Source organism: Piliocolobus tephrosceles, chromosome 8 (assembly GCF_002776525.5).
Source record: "Piliocolobus tephrosceles isolate RC106 chromosome 8, ASM277652v3, whole genome shotgun sequence".
Taxonomy (NCBI): Eukaryota; Metazoa; Chordata; class Mammalia; order Primates; family Cercopithecidae; genus Piliocolobus; species Piliocolobus tephrosceles.
Genome location: NC_045441.1, coordinates 119,459,782 through 119,472,087, shown reverse-complemented (window position 1 = coordinate 119,472,087; position 12,306 = coordinate 119,459,782). Strand labels below are relative to the sequence as shown.

At 46.2% G+C, this 12,306-nt stretch overlaps 1 protein-coding gene across 2 annotated transcripts in view; it reads right to left on the bottom strand.

Moving 5' to 3' along the window:
* Positions 1–12,306, bottom strand: part of CPA4 (carboxypeptidase A4) — a 31,339-nt gene that overhangs the window by 9,630 nt on the left and 9,403 nt on the right. For both annotated transcript variants that reach the window (XM_023207817.1, XM_023207818.1), the window contains 6 exons: positions 10,205–10,306; positions 8,863–8,967; positions 7,876–7,986; positions 6,357–6,447; positions 3,766–3,965; positions 2,660–2,744 (listed from right to left, as the gene is read on the bottom strand). In XM_023207817.1, coding sequence (XP_023063585.1) covers positions 2,660–2,744; positions 3,766–3,965; positions 6,357–6,447; positions 7,876–7,986; positions 8,863–8,967; positions 10,205–10,306 — 694 coding nt within the window. The remainder of the gene's footprint in view (positions 1–2,659; positions 2,745–3,765; positions 3,966–6,356; positions 6,448–7,875; positions 7,987–8,862; positions 8,968–10,204; positions 10,307–12,306) is intronic.

Sequence of the window (12,306 nt, the reverse complement as noted above, 5' to 3'; positions counted from 1 at the left end):
CTCAAAAAAAAAAAAAAAAAATTCCCATTCTACATCCTGATCAGCTCCTTACTGTGTTGTGGGACCTATGGCTTCAAGGAACTTTCCGGGACTTTACTCCTATCCAAATAACTTTCTTCTCTTTTTGCTTGTTTCTTTCAATATAAATTCCCTAATCACATCAACCTCACCAATACAACCACTCCTCACTGCTTTCAAACTAGAACTCTCTGTACACCTTACACAATCCCTCTTGCTGCAAGCTAACTGTTCCTTTGCTCCGGAATGCTAAATGTGCTTATCGCTGTCTTCCTCAGCTTACACAGCCCTTCCTACACCCCTTCATGACCTTTTAACAGGAAACATAACCTAATTTATAAACTCCAAAAAGGAACTTCCTTTTTTAAAAGAGCTGACACCCTGGTCAGTGATTATCCCACTTCCAGGGCCAATCAGGCCAACAAATTATTTCAAACCTATTACAACTCCCTACAACACCTCAAGGCCCAAGGCCCTCCCATTAAAGGGTCCATAAGTAAACACACCCCCTTTTACTACAAGCCTCACTTTGCTTTTCAGCCTCTAAGAAAAATTTTCCTGTAGGGTCCTTAACACCTAACCAATGCAACCGCACTATCATTATTAAAAACCCCTCTGACCATCAAACTAATGAAGTTGACTACCAAGGATCACCAGAAGCAAACGGAGCATTTCTGCAACCAGCTCGTTTTACAGCCTCTCCCTCAACTAATGCCTCCGGCCCAACTTGTGTTGTCCCTGGTGCCCACCTTTTTCCATGGTTGTATACCAATGGTACAACGTCCGACTGCATTATTGTGTAAAAAATAACTCTTCCTATATCTCTACTATAGTGGGTGTCTCCCTGGCCTCCTTGTCCACCTGGAGTAATGAACCACAGGAAAGAAACAGCACATCATCTTTAATTCACTTGTTTTCTTTCCATATCTCCACCCGTATTTACAATGAAGGCTTGTTCTTTTGGTGTGGCACCAATACGTATCTTTGTCTCCCCACCAACTAAACTGGAACCTGTGCCCTAGTTTATCTTTCTCCCCCACTAAACTAGTTCCTCCTAATCAACCTTTACCCATTCCATCCGTCCAATAGGTTTTAAAAAAGAGGGCCATCCACATCATTCCTTTGATAGTGGCCTATAAGTGTAACCTCTATACTTGGATTGGGAGCAGGCAGATCGGCCACCTTTTTAGCATACCTTAAAAAACTCTTTCAACAGAACTACAGGGTTTTTTAAAAAATATAGCCCAAAGCCTTACAAAAGCCTAAGACCAACTGGACTCCTTAGCTGGAGTAGTCCTCCCAAATAAATGGGGATTAAATCTTATAACAGCTGAAAAAGGGGGCCTCTGCCTCTCATTGGGTAAGAAACGTTGCTTCTATCTCAACCAATCAGGCCTAGTAAGAAACACTGCTGAAAAACTTTTAAAAAGGGCTAAAAAGCTAAGGAAGAGCAAAACAACCAAATGAATTATTGGTTTGGAAACAAAATCATAACACAGGCCATCCCATTCCTGGGCTCTCTCCTAATAATATGCCTAGGACTAATGTTCTTTCCCTGCCTAATCAACCTTTTTCAAAGATATTTAACTGACAGAATCATGCCTATCTCACAGACTACTACCCAAAAGCATCTACAGACAGCATTACTCCTACAATCCGAGACCAAAAATCTCTCCATGCCCCCCCTCAGCAGGAAATAGCCAAAAAAAAACATGCCGCCCTTCGTCCTTTTATAATTATAAGGTCTGGATTGACAGAGCAGGAGCATCACCATCTTGGGCAAACACCACTATTTTAAGTTCCCCTTGAATAAAAATCAGTCCCAAGCATCAGCCTAATGGATAATGTCAACATGACCAGAAACATTCCAACTCTAAGATAAACCTCCCCTCCGACCAGATATTCCAACCCTGAAATAAAACTCTCCTTCACACAGAAACATTCTGAGCTTGCGATAAGCTCCCCCTCCCTAAACCCTTAAATACCCTTAGTCTGTAAGAGAGAACACTCCTGACCGAAATCAGCCAGAAGCCCCTCTCAGGTTTATTCCCAGAATAAACCTGTCTTTGACTGTTAAGCTGCTTTTCATGTTTCTTTCCTCTTTTTTAACTCTTACAAGAAGAGGGCTTGTGCAGGAAAACCCCTTGTTATAGTAATCATCAGATCTCGTGAGATTTACTCACTATCATGAGAACAGCACAGGAAAGACCTGCCCCTGTGATTCAATTACCTCCCACCAGGTCCCTCCCACAATATGTGGGAATTCAAGCTGAGATTTGGGTGGGGACATGGCCAAACCATATCAGATGGGGTCTTGCTATGTTGTCCAGGCTCAGTGTTTGTTCATCTCCTTTAGGAAGATGAGGGAGTCTCCCCCAACTCCATTACCACCATCAGTTTACCAGTTGAAAGGTGGGTTTCTCTTGAAAATGGAGGGATGGACATGAGGAATTTTTGATATGATGTTGATGAAGGGGACTGCATGCAACAGCTGTCACCACACAGGCATGACATAGTTCAGTCTATTACTAACAACAAAAACAATCAGATGACAAGTAAGTCTAACAGCTCTCCTCCCATTCCATTTCAAGTTTCCTCTCAAAGTGTTTTCTAAGTAACTCATCAATAAGCGAGTACTTACAGACAGTGGTGCAGGTGGGACCCACTTGGTACTCAGTGCCTGACACAGAAGCCAGAGCTTTGGCCGCACGCCTCGCCACCTTGTCCTGGGAAGGGGGAACGTGGAGTGAGAAAAAATGGATCCTGAAGCTTGACCTTCCTCAGCTGCTCTGCTCTGGGATGGTTTGGAAGATTCTTGGCCCCTCTCCTGATTTCCTTTCTGGTCCCTTCTTTCCCCTTCACCCAGTGCCAAGGCCCAACTGTAAACTGAGGGAGGTGGCACACGCCCAGTTCTTGACTCCCAGTTTGGGGGAGGAGATGAGGAGGGAAGTGGAAGCCTGTGCGTTATGTACTCAGATTGGAGGAGAGGGGGGGTCTGGGGCTACTCACTGACCCGCTAGGAATCTAGTAAAGGCACCATCTTCACCTATCCTGAGAAGGGGGACATCACTCATACATGAGGGAAGACCAAGTATGTTCAAGAGAAAGCTCTCAAAGAGTTGGGTGTTGCAGAGTAGAGGAGGAGAAGGACCACCATAGGTGGATGATCCCTGTGTAGAGTGCCTGCCCGAGAGGCCAGGTGGGAGTGGGGGAGCAGAATCAAGCCCACACTTTGCCATGAGCCTGGGAGGGGCTGCATCTGCCCAAGGTTTAAGGGCTGCCTGTGGCCCTGGGCAGCCACCTGCAGTCACCCTCCAGATGTCAGGCCTGCTCCTGATGAGCCACGTTCTGGACAAGACACAGAGCATCCCAGGCCGTGGCCTTCACCCTCTTTAAACTCTTCCTTCACTAGAGTGAGGAGCACTCCCTGTTGCTCACCCAGGTGCCACCCACAGTCCTTGGTAAGCAGCGGGTCCACAACACATGGCAGTCAGAAAAACAAGGGAGAAGGAAAGGCGGGGCAGGCATGGTTCAGGGAACTCATAGCAGACACAGAAATAAAGAGCACTGTCTTCCTGTCCCCAGCAGATGACAGCGTATCCCAAAGGGCAGGCAGAGAAGACTGGGCCTTCAATGAAACATGCCCAGGCTCCTGGACTCTCCCTATAAAGCTGCAGAGCTACCACCTTAGCAGCACCAGGAGGGTCAGGCAGGCCCCAGGCTGGGTGGGAAGCAGCTGTGACTCACCAGCTCCTTGGCATCTGGGGCCTTTTTGGCTGAGTATCCATATGGATACATCAGCAGCTGTGAGTAGCTGTGCAGGTCGATGAAGCACTTGAAATTCCCATGTTTTTGGATGAAATCTACCACCGATTTCACCTCCACCTCTGAATTGGCATGGGGTCCATGGTACACTTCGGAGCAGGGGTTGTCACTGGCTCCCTTTCCTGTTGGGGATAGCCCAAGAAGAAACATTAACTCATAATCCGAGAACACAGAAACACAAGACATTCCACCTAGAGAGGGGCCAAAGGTATTGGGAATGCGCAGGCCACGGTGAGACGGCCCAGAGCACCTAGTCCACGGTGGGTGTGGACTGCAGAGAAGGCATGGAAGAGGGAGGGTTGGGTGTTGGGTCTGCTACAGCTGAGGAGAAAAACTGTTGGAGTTGACCTTGCCTTGTACCAACAGCAGTTATCATAAATAATTAATAGCACCCTTGAGAATGAGTTGTAATTAATAAGTAGTCTAGATAATTAATACGAATACCAATAAATAATGAAAATGACTCCATTTATTCTGGTGTCAACTTATTCTCTTGGTTCAGATCTTAAAGGCCAAGTGTGCCAGAAATAATCGATTGTTATGGCTAAAATCTCTTGATTATTTGACAGGTTTTTAGAAACACTGCCTTCTGTATTACTTCATAATGTGGTTCCCTTGGGTTTCTAGGGTGTGTGTGTGCACACGTGCGTGTGTGTGTGTGTGTATGAGTGTGACTGAAACCACCCCAGTGGTGGGAATATCTGACTTAACTTTGAAGCTCTGAGTTCCCACATTTGTATCAGTTCCTTTCCCACAATCATTATTTTCCCCCACTGGTGTGTGTGGTATTTCTATACAAGTAAAAGAAGTACATTAAAAACAAACCATCAGGGCTGGGCACAGTGCCTCATGCCTATAATCCCAGCAATTTGGGAGGCTGTGGTGGAAGGATCACTTAAGCCCAGGAGTTCAACACCAGCCTGGGCAATATGGCAAAACCCCACCTTCACAAAAGAATACAAAAATTAGCTGGGCATTGTGGCATGTGCCTATAGTCCCAGCTACTCGGGAGGCTGAGGTGGGAGGATCGTTTAAACCCAGGATGTCGAGGCTGCAGTAAGCCGTGATCATGCCACTGTACTCCAGCCTCGATGACAGAGCATGACCCTGTCTCAACAAAACAAAACAACCAACCAACCCCATCAGCACAGCCATGGAACAGTGAAGGGGAACTGTCTGGATTTGGAATTGGAAGGTGAGTTTAGATCAGAACTCTGATCACCCATGTCACCTTGAGATTGTCTCTGAGTTTCCACCGTCTCATTTCAGATCATAAAATTCACTCGCTAGGTGAGAAGAATAAATATGATAAATATGGGAAGGCACTTGGTACACAGTTGGCACTTTTGTGGAGGGTGGTTTTTAAATCGCTGGCACTCAGAGCCCAGGTCTCCTAATTCTCTTTCCCTTTCCACGACAGCCAGCTGCTAAGGTTGATGTCTACACATCTAAGGGTACTGGAGTGGAATTTTCACAGCATGGTCTTGCCTGTTGGGGTGACAGTGTTAATTCCTCTCTTCTGAGTTGCTGCCAGGAGTCCTTCCACCCACTCAGAACTTGCCCAGGCAGGGCTGGTAGGGTCAGGGATAAGGAAGGTTCCCCGTTTTGTATGTCTTACAAGAGGGCGTTTTTAAAATATTAGTGTAGATGACAATCTGAATGTAAGACGGTCTGTCCCACCATTCTCTCAGGAGGACAGGCATTACTATCATTCCCTTTCAAAATTACAAAAATACATTTTAAAAAACAACAAACAGGCTGGGTGCGATGGCTCATGCCTGTAATCCCAGCACTTTGGGAGGCTGAGACGGGCAGATGACCTGAGTTCAGGAGTTCAAGACCAACCTGGTCAAAATGGCAAAACCCTGTCTCTACTAAAAATACAAAAATTAGCTGGGCATGGTGGTATGCACCTGCAGTCCCAGCTACTCAGGAGACTGAGGCAGGAGAATCATTTGAACCCGGTAGACGGAGGTTGCAGTGAGACTGAGCCAAGATCCTGCCACTGCACTCTAGTCGATGGAGCAAGACTCCGTCTCAAAAAAAAGTCTGGGCTCGGTGACTCATGGCTGTAATCCCAGCACTTTGGAAGGCTGAGACAGGTGGATCATGAGGTCAGGAGATCAAAACCATCCTGGCCAACATGGTGAAATCCCACCTCTACTAAAAAAAAAATGCAAAACATAGCCAGGCATGGTGGCGTGCGCCTGTAGTCCCAGCTACTCAGGAGGCTAAGGCAGGAGAATCACTTGAACCCAGGAGGCGGAAGTTGCAGTGAGTCGAGATTGCGCCACTGCACTCCAGCCTGGGCAACAGAGCGAGACTCCGTCTCAAAACAACAACAGCAACAAACAAAACACTAAGTCAGAGCCTAAGGAGTGCTCCTCAGTTTCTCAGTGACGCAGCGATGGAACCAGAGTGGAAATGGGCTCTGTCCCGGCCAGCTCAGAACACTGGTAGACCAGGCGAGCCCAGGGACAGCAGGATTTGAGAATTGTCTCCCCACTACCTACCTGCAAAACTAGCGTTCCAGTTTCTATTTGGGTCAGCACCAATGCAGGAGCTTCCAGGATTTAGGGACCGCGTCTTCCTCCATAATCGGTTCTGAAAAAGCCAGGAGGAGACAAACAACCCGAGGCAGATCAGAGCACTGAAGAGGGCTCAGGTGGAGACGACACGCAGGCAGGGCAGGCTGCTCGCAGTTCTGCCGTGAGGGCCCTGGGGCTCCGGTGCTCATTGAGCAGTCGTCTCTCCTCCCGCAGAGAGAGGAGTATTTCCCCTTCTGGCTCTAAGAGAAGGACTTCTCCCAAATGTACTGATGAGACCTTCATGTGCTAGAACCAGTCAGAAACTACCTGAAACCACTGAATAACTTTTGGCTTTGGCAGAAGTGGGACAAATGGACACTACATGCCTCCATGATAACAGATGTAACTGGAAGCGCACAGCCCGTTTCTTGCTTGCCTAAAAAATTCCCCTGAATCCAGTCAGGCTCTAGACCTGGCAATCTGTGAATAGGAAATACCGCAGATAAGGGAACAAACTAAATGGCATAACAAAGAAGCCATCAGCCAAATTCAGAATGTGAGACACTGTACAGGGCAAATTACTTGGCTTCTCCCCTAAATGAGTGAGACTTTTAAAAGGTGTGTTTGTGGGTGCTGTTGTAGAATGAAAGAGACTGCAGAGATACAGCACCACGTACATGCGCAGACCTTGTTGGGTCCTCACTTGAACAAACTGACTCTTAAAAACACATTTTTTTTGGAGACGGAGTCTCGCTCTGTCGCCCAGGCTGGAGTGCAGTGACTGCAATCTCGGCTCACTGCAAGCTCAGCCTCCTGGGTTCACACCATTCTCCTGCCTCAGCCTCCCGAGTAGCTGGGACTACAAGCACCCACCACCAAGCCCGGCTAATTGTTTTGTATTTTTAAGAGAGATGGAGTTTCACCGTGTTCGCCAGGATGGTCTCGATCTGCTGACCTCATGATCCGCCCACCTCGGCCTCCCAAAGTGCTGGGATTACAGGCGTGAGCCACTGCGCCCGGCCTCGACCTTCATTTTTAAGATAACTGGGGCTGGTGTTAGATGATATTAAAGAACTTCCATTATTCCTTTAAAGGTGATATTAGCACCACGGGGTTTTTTAAGGTTTTTTTTTTTGTTTTTTGTTTTTTGTTTTCTATCATCAGTTAGAGATGCATACTAAACTAGTTTAGGGTGAAATAACATAATGTGTTGAATTTGTTTTAAACACGTCAGGAAAAAAAAATGTGTGGGAGGGTAAGAGATGAAAAGAAGATTAGTAAAATGTTGGTCATTGTTAAGACCCATGATAGGGAGTTCATTAGACTATTTTCTCTAAGAAAAAATATCCCCTGGTGATTCTCAGCTCTGAGGATGACTAGAAGATGAAATCCCAAGGAAGCTCATAAGGTGCACATTTGTGGTAATTCTCTCCAAGGTCAGACAATTAGTGGCAAAGCAAGGAATTCAACAGTCTCCAAGCCCAGCCCATTTGGGAATACTCACTTGAGTTTGAGTATACACATATCCATCAGGATTGGCCACAGGCAACAAGAAAATATCCATTTTTTCCAAGATGGAGGTGATAGCTGGATCCCTCTGGTAATCTGATACAATCTAAGCAGAGACAATATGCTTGTCAGCTATCCCATAGCAGGATGGGTCATTAGGGCTGAACCATGTATCTTCTAAAGATGCCCGGCATCCAGCTAGAATGGATGCTCCTAGAACAGCATCTAGCCTCAAAAGCCTCCCTGCCACCCTCAAAGGCTTTGCTCTCTGCAAAGTCCTCTGAGCCCTTCAAATCCTGGAGAGACATAGCTGCTTGGGGACATGGCTGCTAATGACATCAACTGCAGTGAGTCCTGGGGTACATGCTTTATTCCTTCCTTCCAGGAGGAGGGAGTCACACATCGTCATAGTTTTTAGGAATTTGAACCTCCAATGAAGAGGGAGGGAAGATGTGTCCTCTACATGCAACCCTCCTCCTCTCCCAGCAGCCTTTCTTTCTTTCTTTTTTTCTTTTTTAAGACAGGGTCTCGCTCTGTTGCCCAGGCTGGAGTGCAGTAGTGTGATCTCGGCTCACCACAACCTCCACCTCCTGGGTTCAAGGGATTCTCCCGCCTCAGCCTCTTGAGTGGCTGCCCTCCCAGCAGCCCTTCTAGGAGATGGAGATGGCGTGAGGTCCCCAAGGGCCTATGGGGCCTCCTCTGGGTGTTGCTCCACTCCCCTTCTGTGAGGTGGACTGCGCTCAGAGGCTCAGGCCCACCTCTGCTGCCTATCAGCTTGCGCACCAGCAGGAACGCAATCATTTGGCTGCAATGAGCTGACCAAGGGGCTTTGACCATTTGCTTCTCCAATCTGAAAAGGCCCCCAGCCAACTGGGTCTTAGCAGAGCACCCTCCCACCTCGTGCCCCAGGCCCAGCTGCATGGCGTGCTTCAGGGGCACCCCGGGCCCATCAGCATTCTTGGCTAATACCAGGCGACATGACCTTCCTTGCTGTCCAGATTGCAGTGGCCTGGGAGATCCACTCTCGGGAATGGATGCCTGCATTCAGCCAAATGGCCGGCCGCCGCGCGCCTTTCCCAGTGCTGAACTGCAGAAGGGAGAAAAGGCTCAAAAATGACCGCCTACCCACATCTCTGCTCACTTCTCCTCTCTCCAGCTCTCTCCCATTCATTTAATTCATTTAAGATAATTCAGAGACCAAATGTTCCTAAGGGCACCATCTATTTATCGAGCTTATCCGTGACCAGGAAGCTTAATTGGTTGGCTGCGGGGCCAAGCTGCAGCTCCAGGCAGCCTGAACCTCTCCAGCATTCGGAGTAAATGGGAGGGGGAAACAATCATTACTGTGTTTTATGATGCTGGTGCCATTAGAGATAATGTTATGTCTCTTGAAAGACCTCAAATGGTATCCCAACAGCGAGAGACACAAGGGTACACAAACCAGGCTGTTTCGGTCGATAAGATAAATGAATTTGGTTTTAAACTAAGAAAAAGCGGGGCTCGCTATAGCTCTTTGTAAATGGCAGTCATGAATCCTGGCTCCTGCCTTTGCCATAGTGTTGGGCCCCCTTGGGTCAGAGCTTGGTGCTAATGAAGCCAGGGTCTCCATCAGATTGGCAAAATATTTAAATGTAATTATCCAGCTCCGTGGCAGGTCTCCTCTCCCACTGGTAATTTGCTTAGTGCCATAAGCCTGAGTTCTTTGGGACTTACATGAAGCTGAGGGTTTGGCAAATTCTTAGCACCACCAGTGTTCCATGGGTTATATGCCCAAATTCCTTTTTATTCATTCAGCTGGATTTTTATGTAATTTATGTCATTAGCATAGTTCTTTACCTCTTTTGCCAATATAGTCTTGAATCTGTTAGAAATATTTGGAAATTAGGCTTTGTGCAGCCAAGGATCAGAAGCTGTGCTTAAAATTACACCAACCCTCAAATTCACTTCCTAGGTTGATTTTCCAATAAGCACCCCCTGCAAGCAGAATAGAAGTCAGGCCCATCCCAATTTGTCCTGCTATTTACAGAGGTGAGAATGAAAGTAAACAACTCTGTCCATCTGAGAGCTTTCTGGAATACTAATCACCTCCCTCTGATCCTGTCTTTCAGCCAAAACTTGGATGAGATGTGCTCCTTCTAACTCCCCCTACATTAGACAAAAGCAGGGGACTCTGTCAGACCAAATTCCAGCCCAGGTACAACGTGTCCTGATCTCGCTTTCCTCCCTGAAGTCAAGGAGTTCAAAAAGCTGCCCTTTTCAGAGGTCTGAGGCTGGGTCCTGGACATGAGGACCCAGGAGACCCTTCCAAATGCATGTGGCCTCACCTTCAGTACATACATCGGCCGGTTTTCAAACGAATGTCCAATCTTCACCCTCCTCGCCAGGTCAGGAAAGTCTGCGGCAATGTTGTCCATCTCGTGGTAAATCTGAAGCATGAAAGAGTGAACCCAGGGACATTTTAAAAATCTGCTCAGCTCTGGCTGGGTATCTGTGATTTACTTTGTTGGTCTTAATTATCTCTTCCGGGACTCTAATCTTGGAGTTGACCATATTATCAGCATGGAAATGCTGATTATGAGAACTGCCTGAATAGTCCTTTTCTGCAGTTTTCTAGAGAGTAGCACACTTTATTTGTTCACAAAACTGTAGTCCACTAAACTAGAGTAGAGAGGCTTTTGCAATATTGCTCTAACACTGTGTCCTTTGTCACTGTACTAGACTGGACAGTCAAAGACAAGCGGCCAGGCGCAGTGACTCATGCCTGTGATCCCAGCACTTTGAGAGACTGACGCAGCAGGATTGCTTGAGGCCAGGAGTTTGAGACAGCCTGGGCAACATAGTGAGACGCCATCTCTACAAGAAACATTGAAAAAATAAAAATAGTTCATAAAAAAATATGGAAGAGGAAAGAAATTTAAAAATTTAAGAATAAGATTCTTAAAAAAAGAAAGAAATTAAAAAATTTAAGAATAATAATAAAATAAAATAAAAACAAGCCAGGTGCAGTGGCTCATGCCTATAATCCCAGTATTTTGGGAGACTAAGGTGGGAGAATCACTTGAGCCCAGGAGTTCGAGAGCAGCCTGGGCAAAGTAAGGAGACCCCCCAGCTCTACAAATAATGAAACAAAAAATAGCCAGCTGTGGTGGCGTGTGTCTGTGGTTCCAGCTACTCGGGAAGCTGAGGTGGGAGATCCATTCAAGCCTGGGAGGTTTAGGCTACAGTGAGCTGTGAATGCACCACTGCACTCCAGCCTGGGCAACAAGTGAGACCCTGTCTGAAAAATAAAAAATAAAAAGAAAGAGCTCCAAAGCTCTTAAACCAGTACTCTCTAAAATTCTGTGATCACTTTCTCTACTCAAAAATAATAAAAAATTAGCATGTACCATATATATGTACACACACAATGATACAAATATACTGTGCACATTATTAAACAATTGAAATGGTTGTGTTAATAATAAACATAAACATATGTAGAAATACAAATAGAAGTTGTAATTGTTTCTTCCTTCATCCCTGTGGACTATCTTGCTTACACCCTGTGGATACATGTGCCCCGCTTTGGAGATAATTTATCTAAAGGCTTTGAGAGTGCAAGTGAAGAAAGGTAAATAAATGGCTAAGAATACCCTTATTTGCTTTCGGGAAAAAAGTTCAATTTAAATAGAATTTATCCATCTTAGTTTTCAAACCACTTGAGGGCCAAAAGAAAATAAACAAATGTATTTGTTTCGACCTGAAGACTGGAAGAAGGAACTACACAGAGGAGGAAAATGTGTAATTAATATAGAACACAGTCAGGCTTAAAGGGTTTATCAGACTTGCTGTCAATATAGTAGACTGAGCAGAAGCAAGAAACCACCTCCAAATACATAGGCAAACCGGGTAAAATACAAGGAAAATGATTCACGGCCAAGTTAAAAAGCTAAGCAAGAGGAAATTGTAGGTGCCAGAAACAAAGAAGGAACTAACTAGGAGGGTAGAGGGTGGGAGATGATGCCACAGAACACCATCTCTGCCTTGGGTGCTACAGGCTTAGGCAAACCTGGACTAGGAGGGGAGCCATAGGACCCAGCATGGCACAAGGATCTGGAAACTGAGAGCTAGGAATGGGCAATTTGGACCACAAAAAGGGCCTATAAATTCTATCCACTCTACCCCCTGACCCTGGAGAGTGGAGGAAAAGCAAGGGTAGCTGCCTTGAGCCTTGGGAGACACTCACTGTTTGGGCCACAGTCACTGCTTTCAAAACACCAAGCTGTGTCCAGATGTGGGGTGCAAATTCACACTGTCACAACACAGGCAATGGCTTTGGAACCAGAAACTCTGGCAGAGACCAACATGAAATTCCCACTAGAGACCTAAGAAAGCCTAAGTGGTTATATGAGCCAGTATGAGCTTTTTTTTTTTTTTTTTTTTTTTG